This window comes from Carcharhinus amblyrhynchos, chromosome 1 (genome assembly GCF_965287045.1).
Source record: "Carcharhinus amblyrhynchos chromosome 1, sCarAmb.v2.hapA, whole genome shotgun sequence".
Classification (NCBI taxonomy): Eukaryota; Metazoa; Chordata; class Chondrichthyes; order Carcharhiniformes; family Carcharhinidae; genus Carcharhinus; species Carcharhinus amblyrhynchos.
Genome location: NC_137324.1, coordinates 114,447,767 through 114,464,406, shown reverse-complemented (window position 1 = coordinate 114,464,406; position 16,640 = coordinate 114,447,767). Strand labels below are relative to the sequence as shown.

The 16,640-nt window shown below is 39.1% G+C and overlaps 1 protein-coding gene across 1 annotated transcript in view; it reads right to left on the bottom strand.

Moving 5' to 3' along the window:
- cnot6l (CCR4-NOT transcription complex, subunit 6-like) overlaps positions 1-16,640 on the bottom strand; it is a 92,025-nt gene that overhangs the window by 13,628 nt on the left and 61,757 nt on the right. Inside the window, exons 8-11 of the mRNA XM_080191318.1 lie at positions 15,390-15,544; positions 10,096-10,244; positions 6,465-6,698; positions 5,879-6,081 (exon numbers count right to left, since the gene is read on the bottom strand). Of these exons, the coding sequence (XP_080047444.1) occupies positions 5,879-6,081; positions 6,465-6,698; positions 10,096-10,244; positions 15,390-15,544 (741 nt within the window). The remainder of the gene's footprint in view (positions 1-5,878; positions 6,082-6,464; positions 6,699-10,095; positions 10,245-15,389; positions 15,545-16,640) is intronic.

Genomic DNA, 16,640 nt, shown 5'->3' with positions numbered 1-16,640 from the left:
TAAAACCACAGGACCAGCCACATGACAGAATGTAACAAAGAACCAAATTATGTAACTTCAGCAAAGACTATAGACAGACTCAGTAAGAAAAACTATCACAGGCTAAAAAGCTTTGTTGGTCAGGTCACAATTAGGATCCTGCTCATAACAGAACTAACAGAAGGCTGTGCAATCACAACCATTATAACAGCAGTAGTTTCTTCATGTCAGTGTGAAGACATTTCAGAATGGAAACTAGAATTTGCACAGCAATTCTAATGTTTCGCCTATAACGGTGAGGCACAAATTTTTACCCACAACGCTTTTCACATTGAGGTACTGATCTCTGTCATTCTGCTGCAGGGATAAACAAAACGCAGGAAATTGCCAAGGGAGGACGATGGTCAATCGCTCCCTCGAAACCCAAGAGGCAATCTTCTTGCAGACCTGGTCATTACCTAAAGTCATTACCTTTGGCCAAGATGCATACAGTTCCTGATCAAAGAAAGGGGGTCACAGGAACTGTTGTGATCTATGGCACTACTCATCTTTTAATCCTTTCATTTATCCTGATGCACAGCCTGTTAACACTTACCTTGGAGTGAAAGCTTGCTATTATGTCCTGGGAAGACTGGTTAGGTTTTGGGGCAAAGTAACGAGTAAGTCATGAAGGTCCTCAACAGAAAGGAGGAGTTGGAGGCAGCCAGGGTGGAGCCTAGTCCTCAATATGCCGATTTGGTAAGCGAGTAGGCTCTTGGTCTGGCAAAAGCATTGTAGATAATGACCACCAACATGATTACAGTTATAGACAGACTTAGCTTTCTGGAACAGAACTTCAGAACTAAAGAAGCTTGATGAAGTGGAGGAAAGAATCCTTATGGTCAAGAATGCAACTCCCTTTTCAATCCTTGAAAAAAAAAGATACTTGGTATGTCTGATGTCCTGATCATCTGGTCAGCCAGGACCGAAACGTCCATATAACCGACTTTCCAGGAGCCGAGGATGAGCACCTAGCTAAAATCTTCTGAGAATTGGCTATCACGTTTTCTTAACCACAAGATGAAAGCTAATTTTGAAGGGGCGCATTGAATCCACTTGCGCCCTGACCCCTGCCAGCAATCTAACCTTTTCATAGCTTTGGTCACGAAAGATTTTGATAAAGCTAGAAAGTGTTTGAAAGCTTTCTGAATGCAATTTGTCCTGCTTCACCCTACTACCCTGAGGGCAACATCTGAAGGACCCTTAATGCTGTTCAATAATCCTACAAAGGCTTTGGCCTCTTGACCCTCAATACATGACATTTATTATTATTTCAAAATCAAAAAAGTGTGTTAATCATCATGCTGACAGGGGCGATCTAGTATACAGGCAATCAGGCAAATTTCACCTATTATCCTTTGAAAAGCAGGAATGTCCATTTGTTTATAATGGAATTCATCTCTCAGCATGTTTCTTTAATTACTCAAAGCTTAAGGTACAGATTTGACCCACTATGTCTGTTAAGCCAGGGGACAAAAAGTGGTCTGGGGATCACCTGCACTATTTCTGGTCCTGTTTTAAAATTAAATCTTAGCTGTTTAATATCCTTACAGAGCTCGAGTTTGTTGGGAGTGCACTGGGTAGATTGCATGACACTAGGGCTGTGCGATATTTATCCGTTTTTGTTAAAATCCATGCATTTATAACAGTGATGTTTCTTACCTTGTAACCTTTACTCTTGTCATGGTCAATATGGGTAGTGCCACTGTGAGGAGGTATGTGGGTGGTTTGATATGGAGGTTGCACATATGGCCCAACAAGTCTTCATAGCTAGTGAGAAAAACCCCCTTGCAACTATTGGTGTCACAGAGTTTGTATCTGTACTTTTGTTATTTTGGATTCAAAAATTCTCTGATGGATCCTGCAAAGTGCAGACAGAACATATTCTGGGAGAAGACACTTTTGTATCAATGGTGCCCCTGATATAGCTGGAGATGGGGGAAGTATATTTTGGTGCGTTGCTAAGTACAGTGTGCGAATATTTGACTGATCAGCCTTTTCTATATCTGTGTCAATATCCTATGTTCTCCTTGGTCAAGAGCACAATGACAGTAGCCATTTGGAAAATTCTGGAATACAAGTTACATGACTCTGCCGCCAGTATCCTGTAAGAGAGGGCATGAACCATTCAGCCATGTATTCAAGGCGTTACCTTATTATCCTGCTTTCCCCCAATCTCTGAAACACCCTTTCATTGTACCTTTGGAGACGCTGTTTGTAATAAATAATGGACATTCCACACCAACTATATTGATGGTCTTCCGTCTCTTTCTGTATATGTGGAAAATGATTTTGCTATTACTGTACCAACCCCTGAGATTTTTTGTGTTGTTCGAAAAATTCAGAAAATCCTTCAATAAAAATATATTTAAAAAAAGAGTGAAAAGCAGTTCAGGAAGGAGACTCATCACTACCAAAAAAAAATGTAATAGCAAAGCTGCAGATTATGTTAATTACCTGCTGAGAAACTGGGTGATGTATCAAGCCAATAGTACAAATCAAAGTTGAAAAGAAGATTAAGTGAAACAGATGGTAGTACTTAAATAGTATCCAGCCTGGGTTGCAAAAATATTGTCTGCATGAGAAAGGAGATGCTAGACATAGGATTACAATTTAAAGATTCTGAAAAAAGATGACTTTGAGAGAGACTGTTAGGAAATACAATGTGCCAAAGGGCTCCTTTTGTGCAGTGATTCCAAGAGTCTCAATTTACAGACAATGAGAAAGTGCCATTAGCAGTATTAATAGAAAAGGTTTCATTGGAGACACCATAAGACACAAGAAAAGTAGGCCATTTGGCCTATCAAGTCTGCCTCACTATTTAATGAGATCATGACTGATTAGCTGTGATAATCCTCAACCCAACTCTTCCACCTTATCTTCATAATCCTCAATTCCCTGACTGATTAAAAACCTGTACATCTCAGTCATGAACATCCAGCTTCTAAGGCCCTCTGCGGTAAACAATTCCACAGATTCATTACCCTCCGAGAAGAAATTCATTCTCATCTCGGTCTTAAATGTGTGATCCTTTACTCAGATTGTGCCCTCTGATCTTTGACTCTCCCATAAGGGCAAACAATCCTAACTCAAGTACAAGCCCAACCTCTTCATTAAAATGAAAAGGTCGTGGTTAGAGATATAAAGGGTCACCTAGCTGACAGAAAGCAGTAGCACAGGCACCAAAGCTATAAGGCACCATACCAAAAGACAATATTGGGTAAATTCATGGTGTGAAAACAATAAAGACAGAGTGAAGACACTTTGAAAATCTGAAATAAGAAGTGTTCAAATCACCATTGTTAACAAGGTTTAATGAAAGCTAAATCATGCTTGACAAATTTGCTTGAGTTCTTTGAGGACATAACCAGCAAGGTGGATAGGGGAGACTTGTGGATGTGGTATATCTAGATTTGCAGAAGGTGTCTGACAAGGTGTTGCATGAAAGACTGATTTAGAAGGGAGGTCAAAGGGGATTGGAGGTAGGATTGGCTGGCTGACAGAAAAGCAGAGAGTTGGGATAAATAGGTCCTTCTTTGGCTGATGAAATGTAACTAGTAGGGTGCTGCAGGGTTCAGTCCTCAGACCTCAACTGCTTACAATCTATATAAATGATCTGCAAGCAGGGACAGAGTGTAACATAGCAAAATTTGCGGATGGTACCGAAATAGTTGAGAAAGTAGTCAGTGAAGAGGATATAAAGATCTTACAGGTGGATTTAGATAGATGAGGAAAATGGGCCAAAATTAGGTAGATTGAGTTTAATGTGAGTAAATGTGAAGTTATCCATTTTGACAGACAAAAAAAATAGAAAAGGCAAATTATCTAGAAGGAAAGAAGATTCAAAATGCATCCAGGCAGAGGTATCTGGGTGTCTTTGTTCATGAATCACAAAGTCAGTACACAGGTATACGTCATTAAAAAAAGGCAAATGGAACGTTGACATTTATTGCAAAAGGACTGGAGTATAAAAGTGGAGAAATGCTGTTGCTGAGACCACATCTGGAGTATTGTGTCCAGTTTTGATCTTATTTGAAGAAGATTGTGGTGGCATTGGAGGCAGTTCACAATACTGATGTTGGGGATGAAAAGATTGATGCAACGAAGAGAGATTAAACAGTTTGGGCTTATACACACTAGAGTTCAGAAGAACGAGAGGGGATCAGATTGAGGTACATAAAATTCTAAAAGAAATTGATACAGTAAACACAGAACAAATGTTTCCTCTTACAGGACAATCTAGAAGAGGTGACAGGTATAGGTTGAGAGATGGGAGATTTAAAACAAATGAGGAGGAGCTACTTCTCGCAGAGGGTGGTGAATTTGTGTAACTCGCTGTTGCATAGCATGGTGGAATCATTTTAAGAAAGGGATGGATATATTTCTAATGAACAAAAAGGGATATGGGGAACAGGGTCGGAAAGTGGATTTGAGACCAGGAAGAGATCAGCCATGATCTGACTGAATCATGGAGCAGCCTAGAAGGACTGAATTTGCCTACTTTTGGTCCCACTTCCTATGTTTCCTGTATTGGAAATATGCTGAAGGTTAATACTCCCATTGCCAAGGAGGAGGATAAGATTATGTTCACCGTAGCTTGGAACGAGCTGGGGAGCAGGAAACTCAAAAAAATTAGTGTAGAATTTGGAGGGGAAGATATAAGTAGATCAGAATGCTGCTCATGTGAGAGCTATTCAGTTTAGGAGGTCACCCAAAACAATTAATGAAAAAAAAATCTGCCATTTGTCTTGCGTGACAAGGTACAGTTAAGACTCTGGAGAATGCTTTAAGATGAAACAGTAGGACACTATTATATGATAGCTGCATAGCAAAATGCTGGTGGTGGGAAAAAAAAGGCCCGATGATGAGGCTGTAATTGGTAATGGATTAGTGTGCAAGGACGATACAACATGATAGCTAGCATATGCTAGCTACAGAATGATATTGGCAAAATTGCTGAGTGGGCCATCCGCCTAACCCTCAACCATGCAGTTCCACATGCAGGAGGAGGTAGCAAGAGTGGGATAAAACTAGATTATATAATGAACTAGGTTGATTCTAATATAGGTCTCAATAAAATGAGACTATTAAAGCCATGCAAGATAATTAAAGCAATGCACCAGATCACAATTGTTCATAATACACGGGAAATCTCAGACCTGAAACACAGGTACATTTTTGCATGAATCATTCCATTAACAAGCTAGAAGACAACTGTTCAAAAATATTATTGAGTCTAATTTTATCTTGTTTTTATTAAAGAATGTAAAATTTCATTCAAAACCAGTGATGGGTCATATGTGGCCCATTTGGATTCTGAGTGTGGCCATGACACATTTTTGATCATTGCTGAAATGCAGGATTGCCACGTTCTTCTGATTTCTGTCCACGTCGTTCTTTTCCCTCCCCCACTGTTTGACTGAAGTGATACACATAAAGCAAGAGCAAGCAGAGGTGAGGTGCATGCTGATTGCACATAACATTGACTGAGAGCCATGTGTTCCCTCTGCTTCCGAAGCATGACTATTTATTTTCTTTTTACCATTTGAAATTGGTGATAGTTCTATTAATATGAATTTTAAAACATTTTCTATAACTTATGAAATAATTGGTACGTATTCAATCTCATTCATAGGGTCATGGTTAGACAACAATTCTGGTTTCAATCTTGCGGCCCACTGAGATAGAGGGCTGCTCATGTAGCCCATCCACTAAACTAGGTTGCCTCCACCATCACAAGCCCTACTAAAAATATCAAAATAGAGCAGTTAATCATCATTGCAGCTGTTAACTGTGAAAAAGATCAGCATCATCTGCAAATATTCCACAAGCCCAAGCCACAGTGCAGCCTACTACTTACCTTGAAGTCAAAAGTGTAATTTGTGTAAGGCATCAAGTTGCTTTCATAAGCGCTCTTTAGCTGGAAATCATGAGTAATTCTGCCATCAGAAGTTCCATTCTTCCCATTACAGCTGAAGTTCATCAAACACTCATTGTACCTCAGCTCCTTGAAGTCTTTGTGATTCTGTGCAACACCTCCAGTGCTCAAGTATTCCACAACACCTACAGAACAAATGGAGTCAGTGCAGTTGATAGATTGGATATACTGGTAAATTTGGTTTGCATCTCGTATTACAACTGCCCCTGTGCTGTGCTCTTAGACAGCAATTTGACATTAACTTCATAAAGCACGTATTAAAATAATGTTGCAGCTAATTATATTGCATAAATTGAACACATTAATTTGATTTTGTGTATCTTTTTCCTAAAAGGCACATTGTCAAAAGGAGCAGCACACAAACTAAATTGGATTGGATTTGTTAAGAACACCGATTTCAACTGTGTGGAACAAACCTTACTCAAAATCCTATGTACAGGCTTTGTTTTAAAAGTCAGCAAGCATACTACAGATACTAGTCATTCTAAGTTATCCTTGATGGTCTTACCTGAATCTGGCAGTGAATTGAGATCTGCGCACAGCACCAATGGGATGCAGTTAGGGTCTGCAGAAGGGCAACTTGGCCTAAGAGAAGCTGCTGACTTCTCCAGAATAGCTTTGAGTTCAGAGATAATCATCACGGTTTGGATGAGCTTCACATCAGAGTATTCAGGGTCCCAGTGCATATGTGCATTGGCCACAAGTATTAGCTGCTTTTCTGTTCCATGAAGTGGCTTCACACCTGAAAGGAATGTCACTTTTAATCTATGTAGCAACTGAAAGCATAAGCAAACTAGCATTTTTGCAACACTTAACCTTAAGGCATTAAAGCGCTTTGTCAAGTAATTTTGAACTGCAGTCACTGTAGGAATGATGTAAATTTGCACACAGTAAAATAAACGACCTGATCCTTTCAGATGTTGATTAGGGAACAAATGTTTGATTTGAATCAGTGTCACATGTATTTGTGTACAGTGAAAAGTATTGTTTCTTGCACAAGATAAAGCATACCATACAAAGCAGGAAAGGGGAGAGTGGTATTAGTGTTACAGTTATAGTTATGGTGTAAATAAAGTTCAACTTAATGCAAGTAGGTCTTGTCAAAAATCTGATGGCAGCAGGGAAGAAATTCTTTGAGTCGGTTGGTACAGGTCCTCAGACTTTTCTATCTTTGCTCCGATGGAAGAAGGTGGAAGAGAGCATGTCCGGGGTGCGTGATGTCTTCGATTATGTTGGCTGCTTTTCCAAGGCAGTGGGAAGTCTAGGCAGCATCAATGGATGGGAGGCTGGTTTGAGTGATGGATTGGGCTTTGTTCACAACCTGTTGCATTTATTGCAGTTTTGGACAGAGCAGGAGCCATACGAAGTTATGATACAACCAGAAAAAATGCTTTTGAAGTAGGGAAAAGGTGAATGCATTTTGTACCTAAAATATGTCACAAACATAACCCTTCATCATGGCTGATCTTCCCAGACTTATATTGATCCTGGCATTAATATAAGTTATTTGTTCATGTATTACATGCTTTAACTCTCATTTTTGTAAAGACATATAGTTTAAGCTGGCTGTTATTTTGTAGACTTTGCAAATCTTACCTATTTGTCCTAGTTGGACATCATTACACAGATGGTAGTTTACAATACTGGCTTTTGACAGCTGCTGGGACAGCCACTTCGCACAAGTAACTTCAAAGACAGGGATGCCGGTACTGCTGCAGAAAGGTTTTGAATGATGACCGCGTGTCATGACTGCAGCTGCCAGATGGACTGTGAATTATGATTACATCTGGGCTGCATCACAACCAAGGAAGACCCAGAATTCTGGCCAGAATGGGAAACTCGTGTCATGATTAATACTAAGAGTCATGATGTATAAATACCCACTTGTGTTTGTATTCTATGAGAAGTCTGTAGTCCTAGTTCTCCCAAAATTCTGGAATAACCCCAGAGTTTTGTCTCACGTGTATTATTTTACCTACAACACTTTATATTGTGCATCTGCAAAAGTTGGTGAGAGTCATAGTGGAAATGCTAAATTTCCTTAGCCTCCTGAGAAAGTAGAGGCATTAGTTGGCTTTCTTAACTATAGCGCTTGCATGGAGGGATGACGGCAGTTTGTTGGTGGTGTGGACACCTAAAAACTTGAAACTCTCAACCATTTCTACTTCATCTCTGTTGAGGGGGCATGTCCTCCATTACGCTTCCTTTGTTTTGATGATATTGAGGGTGACAGTACTGTTGTCGCACCAGTTCCTCTAATTCATTCCTGTACCCTGCCGCGTCATTGTTCGAGATCCGGCCCACTATGGTGAGGTCATCAGCAAACTTGAAAATCGCATTGGAGGGGAATTTGGCCACACAGTCATAGGTGTATAAGTAATATAGTGAGGCGCTGAGGACCAGCCTTAGTGGGACACCAGTGTTGAGGATGATCATGGGGGTGTTGTTGTTGCCTATCCTTACTGAGTGCAGTCTGTGGGTTAGGAAGTCTAAGATCCAGTCAGAGAGAGAGGAGCAGAGCCCCAAGCCATAGAGTTTGGAAATGAGTTTAAGGAATAAATGATTTGAAAGCCAAGCATGTTAATCAATAAATAGGAGTCCAACATAAATGTCTTTGTTATCTAGGTGTTCCAGAGTTGAGTGCAGGGCCAGGGAAATGGCTTCTGCTGTGGACTTGTTGCAGTGGTGAGTGAACTGTAGTGCATCCAGACAATCTGGGAGGCTGGAATTGATTTGTGCCATAGCTAACCTTTCAAAACATTTCATAATGATGGATGTCAGAGCCACCAGATGATAGTCATTAAGATATGGCTTTTCTTTGATACTGGGATGATGGTTTTTGAATCAGATTGGGACCTCAGATTTCTGTATAGAGGGGTTGAAGATGTCCGTGAATACCTCTGCCAGCTGGTCTGCGCAAGATCTGAGTGCACATCCGGGCAATAGTTATTCAGGTATGGGTTTGTAGATGCAGTCATTTGAGCTCTTTATAGCATGAACAGTAATTACCAAGTCAGGCAATAGCTTCCGCATTGGCTAGAGCCCTTGCGTACTTTGTTTGGTTGAACAAACAAAGGCCATCAAGCCTGACATTTAATCTTGCCAGTTGTGCTTCTCTGCTTCCTACAAATATCATTTGGTATGACGGATTCCAATGCGAAAATTACAGCAACATATACGCTGGATGTGGCAGAGGGGTGTGGGGGAAGAGAAAGACTGAACCTTTCGAATATCAAAGGTGACTGCAGCAAAAAATAAAAAAACCATGACCAAAGGAAATAATTGAGAAATTGATCAGAAATTGTGCAAACAGATCTTAAAGTTCTTCAAATTCATTTCCTTAGATACTAAGTAGATTAAACATTGTTAAAAACATGCAAGTACTATGCATTATAGATCTCAATTTCTTTTACAAATCAGTTACACTCACCTTATATCTGTATTGCCTTCATTCTAACATGATTAAAATACAAAAGCTCATAACAAATTTCATGCTGACCCAGAGGTGCATATCTGTTTCACACTTAAATTCCTATACAACAACAAAGGGATTTTTGGCACAATCTGAGCTGCCTTTTAAGTTAGGTGCTTAACAGAGGGCACTGCCTCTGTTAAGCACCTAATTTGTCCTGGTGGGTATTAATATAGGACATCCCGCGTTATAAAGCGTGTAAACCATCCATGGCCATGTACCCTACTCCTATTGTTCCCCTCCGATGCAAATTAGACAATAGACAATAATCTTGGACAATCTGTCACTATGGGCCACACTGGCTCACTTCCTCTCAGTTTTCTGAAAATTGGCATTGGAGGGGCCAACTTTCCATCCTTTTATTTACAAACTGGTGAATGGACCGGAGGAAATTAGAAAGGAGAAGAAATGCAAGTACATTGCATAATGCATATAGAAGTCAAGCTGAGGTACAATAAAAACTCTAAGTGATTTGGAAGGCAAAAATAAGTTGATTATAAAAATTAAGCTCAACAGTAAAAAAGCAAACAGATTCCAATCAGACATTTTAAATTATTCCCCAAAAGGAAACATCCAATCAAATGAAAATCTCACATGCACTTGCTTCACCCAACTATGTCAATTCATTTCTTTTTGCTTGTAGTTTGAAAAAATGTAAAACATGTACCTCCAAAAAGATCCTTGTGGACCTCTAAGAGCACCGCTACCCCAATATTATCCTTTGTCATAACTCGATTTAACATGGCTTCAGAGCCATCCGAATTAGCCATTGCCAATTGGTTGAATTCCACTGTATGCTTCTGCACCAATGCAAATCTGAGGGGAAAAGAGGGAGAGAAACATCATTAAAATGTTTAAACAAGTGTAGAGCAAATAAATACATGCTAAGTTAACAGAAGGAAATTTGAGGAAGATGAATTAGAAAATAAATGAAAGGAGGAAAGAAATGGCAAATTGGAATTAATGGAAGGGGCTTTCTCTTTAAATGAACACAAGCAGAGTTATATGTCATAGCAATTTATCAAAGTTGGTTTAACATACTAGACAACTTTTGATGCCACAATAAAACTGTTGCAATTTACTAAAGTACTGTAGCTTTTGCTACCCTTAATCACTGTTGGGCAAAATACTGGAATTCCCTACCTCTCAATATTGTGGAGGTAGAGTTGCAAAAGGGATGACAGCAGTCTAAAAGATGTTGTCCATCACCACCTTCTCAGGGCAACTAAGATGAGCAATAAAATTTAACCTCTGTCACTCACATCCAGGAATTTCTTAAAAATCTATCCCATCTCATCCTTTTAAATAGGGATGTACTTAACAAGACAGAAGTTATTCTTCTCTGCCTGACTGTATTTCTATTGCAGAATGAAGTACAATGACAGTTGCAATAAAGTAGACAACTGTAGCCTTCACTGCAACTCACAGCAATAGGGTGGTAGTGAACTTGGACAGGTGCTATTATGGAGATTAAACAGAACACAGGTTAAAAACATACAAATGTATCACTAATTAGCTCAGTTCCAGGATCACCTCCTTTACTGTCTGCATTTGGACAAACACAATCCTATATATTATGTACAGCATATAAATACATGACAATAAGTCAGTCTCCAAGTTCTTGAGATTTAGACAGGGGAGAAAAACTACTCCATAATGAACTGCAGTGAACAACCTCATTGAGCCAGATTAAAACTGTAAGTGTAGTTTCTAAGACTGAACTTCAACATGAATTAGGGGAAAAATAAATCAGAAACTGTACATACATGTAGTGATGTTGTACTGCATCTATTCAGTTGGAGTAAACCATGTAAATATTTATGGTTCCCTCAAGTGGCAGAATATAATTACTACACCTAAAATACGAGTAAAAAGTATTTGCATTTATCAATACATATTGCAACCCATTTCTTTCCTCACCAGAAAAACCCACAAGAACATCCAGAATAGGGATAGCCTAAAATGTGTTTAATGCACATTTCCTTCAAGTTTATGATTTAGACTTAAATGTGGGACATTTGCAGATGACAAAGTGACCATGATAATGATGAGGAAAGCTGTTGACTCCAGAACGATATCAATGGTTTGGTTAAAACAGACAGAGGTGGAAAATGGGATTCAATCTGGAAAAATGTGAAATAATGCATTTGGTGGTGGTGTGGGCAAACAAAGCTAGGGAATAATCAATAAATGGGAAGATACTGAGAGGGGTTAAGGAAGCGATAGACTTGAGTGTTTACAGGTCCTTAAATGTGGCAGGACACTTGGACAAGGTGGTCAAGAAAGCATATGGACTGCTTTTTCTTTTATTGGGCAAGATACTGATTAGAGGAGCAGGATGTAATGATGGAACTGGATAAAACACTGGAATTTTGGGGGGCTAATTTAGTACATCTCAATTATGAGGGACATTGATACTGTAAACAGAAAGAATGGTTTCCCTTAACTAAAGGGTAATTTACCAGGGGACATAGATCTAAGATGATTGGTAGAAAGATTGAAGAGGACATGAGGAAAACCTTTATTATCCAGAAAGTGATGGAGATCTGGAATTCACTGCCTAAGTTGGTGGTTGAGGTTGAAATGCTCAACTCATTTAAAAAGATACCTAGATCTGAAGTGCTGTAACCTGCAGGGCTACAGACCAGGTATCGGATAGAGGGATTAAAATGAGCTGCTGTTTATTTTTTCCACTTGTTTGGATAGCACTGACAGGATGGACTGAATGGGCTCTCTCTGTACCATAATTTTTCCCTGATTCTAAATCAAATAAAGAAGAAAACAGAGCATGAAAGGTTCAGAACCACTCATGCATCATCTTCCATCACCACACATATCTTCATGTCAAGCATTAATATTGAAGTCTAGTCAAATAAATGGCAAAAAAAGGACGCCTATGGGTATGGAAAACAATTGCATTCCTATCTTGTACTTAACATGAAAGTTATCAAGATTAGATATAGTATAAGAAATACTTGGGTTCATAGCTGATGATTTTTAAAGAACTTAAAAAAGGTCATGTTTCTGGTTCTGACCACCACAGGAATCATCACATGCAGGGCAGAAAACGGTACGGACTATTTAAAGTTCCATTGACCTCCGGCAGGAATTTCCAGTTTTAGGGTGGATACAACCTGAAAATCCCACCCACAGTCTTCAGTATCAGGATATTCCAGGACATTTTGATTCTCCCTGTTAAGATTCAGGTCCCCTTTTGCCTAAATGTACCATTTCCCTCGAGTTTTGAGAATATCTTTATCTTCAACCTGAAGCTAAACCCACCCTGGATAAAACACATCATAAAGAAACAAAATGTAACTTGTACAAAGATTATAGATCCAGACAGTAGCAAGTCAACTGTAAGCATAACAGCAACTTGACAGCTCAATATGCTGCATTTAATTAATTGAAGGTGAATTTACAATGTAAAATGTCTGTAAAAGTAATTTCTTTTCACTAAGTCAAATGTGCAAATTCAAGCCCGAAATTTCTTTCATACAGGCACCCAGAGACAATCTGACGCTAATCTACGATTCCACGGATATCACCGACTCTCTTACCCAAGCCATCTTCCCCTGCTCTACCTCTGTAACCCCACACATTTGCCATGGTTAATCCATCTAACCTATACATCTTGGGACACTAAAGGGGCAGTTTAGCATGGCCAATCCAGTAGCCCTGTATATCTTTGGACTGTAAGAAAAAACCAAAGCACCCAGAGAAAGCTCTCACAGACATGGGGAGAACATGCAAACTTCACACAGTACATCACCCTGGCACTGTGAGGCAGCAGTGCTAATCACTGTCACCCTGGCTTAAATGGCTTAAAGTGCATACAACTCTTGAATGAAAGTTATCTACATATATACAATATATCAAAATATCTGCAACTTTTGAACCATCGTATTCAAATGTAGTGATCAAGACATTTTTGACCATAATAAATTTAAGAGCTTCAATTACTTGCACATGCAGTTACTTAAAAGACTCTTCAAGTACAATCTGATTTTTAGGCACAGCAAGAATCAAGGCAATTTTCTTATTATTTATTGCAATGTTTTAAACAATTAAATCTTCATCAAAGCCCTGCACTGTACTTTCTTTCTTGATTATGCTGTGACATGTTACATTAAAATGGAAATTTTTCTGAGGACAGGTTCCTGAATATAATGTGCTTAATGTACAAGAATGATGGTTACGTAGTTGAATCTCTATTTTTCATACTTAATCTTAAAAGGAGAGTGCCTGCGCTTTCCTATGGTCTCCATTTTTTAAGGATGGTTTTTGACTAATTTGCACTCAAGTATATTTTAATGAAATTGAAGTGCAACTAACACTGGTACAGTGGACATGAGAATAGTTATAATTTCAAGTCTAACTTCCAGGTTCTATCAGGTGCCAGAGCTAAATGCCAATCTGGCTCTGGAGCAAAATGAGACTCCCAAGCATCTCATGGCGTTTTGTTTTTTTTTGAAAATATAACCTCAGGGTTCTCCCAGGAAATCACCACATCACGTTTTAAACTAAAATGTGGATCGATGAAAAGTTGTCTCAGGACATTTTCTTTTAAAATTCAGCGTTTCATTTCAATTTTAGTAAACTCTTCTTCCCCAAGCCCTGCAAGTTTTGATCTTGTTGTTACACTTAACACCCCTAGTGAAATCTTCAGAAGGTTGGCATGACATGTTCTCAATATTCTCTCTAGAAAGGAGCTTCTCATTTCTGATGTCACAAGGCATATTACAATTACCAAATTACCAAGAAGAAAGAACAGTACATCACAAGAACAGGCCCTCCAAGCCTGCGACGATCATGATGCCTGCCTAAACTAAAACTGTATGCACTTATGGAATTCGTACTCTTCCATTCCCATCTTATTTATGTACTTGCCTAGTTGCCCCTTAAATGCCGCTATCATACCTGCTCTCGCCACTTTCTCGGGCAGCACGTTTCAGACATTCAACATCCTGTGTAAAAAAAATTAACCTTGCATGTCTCCTTTAAAACTTTTCCCCACGCACCTTAAACCTAATGTGCTCTAGTACTTGACTTTTGGACCCTAGGAAAGAGCATCTGGCTATCCACTCTGTCCATGCCATTCAATCTTTTAAACCTCTATTAAGTCACCCCTCAACCTCTGTCGTTCCAGTGACAATAAATTGAGTTTATCCAACCTCTCCTTATAACTAATATACTCCAGAACAGGCAGCATGCTGGTAAACCTCTTCTGTACCCTCTCCAAAACATCCACATCCTTCTGGTAGTCTGGCAATCAGAACTGTACGCAATATCTAGAAGCCTTCAGTGAGAGATAATCCAATTATTCAAAAAAATTTTCACTGTCTCGAAAATACTAAACCACAACAGATGATATCAACTTATCACTAATACGAAGTTTATGACCAGTGTGATGGATAAATACTTTCTTAAACCTGCATTATAAATTTATACTCTAATTGGTTGCCTTTCATTGACAGTGGCAGCTATTATGGTTTGTTTCTATTTGTTCAGGGCAACGTGGGCATCACTTGCTGAGCCAGCATTTATTGCCCATGTCCAATTGCCCTTGAACTGAATGCTAGGCTCTGGTGTCATATTTAGGCCAAATTTTTTTCCTTAAAAAGGGAATTAGTAAACCAAATGAGTTTTTACAACAATGGTTTCATGGTCATCCTGAGATCTTTAATTCCAGATTTTTATTAAACTCAAAATTTCACTATCTGCCATGGTGGGATTCAAACCCAGGTCCCCAAAGCATTGCCCTGGATCTCTGGATTACCAGTTCAATGACAATGGCAATCTCAGTATATCATCACCCGCAGTAATGATTAGTGCAATTAATGTCACAAACACATCAGTTTTGAAATAAAGCTGACAAGGATTATAAAAACTTAGATTCAGAACAGAAATCCATAGTAGGTGACAAGGCCATAAGCAGTATATCCAATAGTTCACACATACTTCTCTGTTTTGAAGAATATTGCACATCCATCAACATGCTTTCTTTCCTGTTCAGACATTAATTTGGCACGAGATTTCGGACAGAAGAACCCATCATATCCACGTTGCTTCAACTCCGGCAGGAAGAGGTTAAAGTATTGCTCTGTTTCTACTTCCTATTAAAAGATAGAAATATTTTAATTTGGGACATCAAAACACAATAACAGCATAATTGGCTAGGAATGCGAAAGTAAACGTAGTTTAAATTTTGAAGTGTGAAACCTGGCACTCAATCTGACTTTCATCTAAAAGGCTTGCAAAAGGGGAACCCAAAAAGCGAACTGATTATTTGTCATGGCTCTCCCGTTATCTTTTTTTGAGGGGAGAGTGGATACTCTTAACATTTGCTGTGGTATTATCCATGGCAATCACTTTAAAATTACAAGATTTTTATTTTTTAGCAGTAGAGTTAGAAAGCTTTTGCTAGATCAACTCCAATATTCAATATTTTCACCATAATTCTCAATCCCTTCTGATGAAAAGCTCATTCTAAATGGTCTTTACTAGCAATTTAATCCACACTATTATTGCTTTTTGGGGAACAAAAATTCTTTACTCCTTACTACAAGCATACAGTTCCTTTGCTGTATGTGAATGTGAATCTTCACTCAATACAGTTTCCTTGAATCAATATGGTCAATTAGGTGACCTTGAAGTTTTCTCTTTTTTCACGCAAAGCAGCTCTCAGAACTTCGAGTTTCAAAATTGTCATTGTTAGCCTCTACACTTTTTAAAAAGGATTTTTTAGTGGCATATGAGGAGGCCTCCTCAATGAAATTATTCCCTAACTCTCCACTGGACCACACAGCAATAACAAGGTATCAAGTTGGGAGGCCAACATAAATCACATGAGCTCCTATTTTAGTACTTCTGCTCATTTTTTTTTTTATTCACTCTGGCACATAGGTGTTGCTGGCTGGCCAACATTTATTGCCCATTCCTAGTTGCCCTTGAGAAGGTGCTGGTGAGCTGCCTTCTTGAATTGCTGCAGTCCGTTCTGTGGGTTGACTTACAATGCCCTTAGGGAGGGAATTCCAGGATTTTGACCCAGCAAATGCAAAGCAACAGTGATATATTTCCAAGTCAGAATGGTAAGTGGCTTTGAGGGAAATTTGAGGTGGTGGCGTTCCCATTTATCTGATGTCCTTGTCCATCTAGATGGAAGTGGTTGTGGGTTTGGAAGGCGCTGCCTAAGAATCTTTGATGAATTGC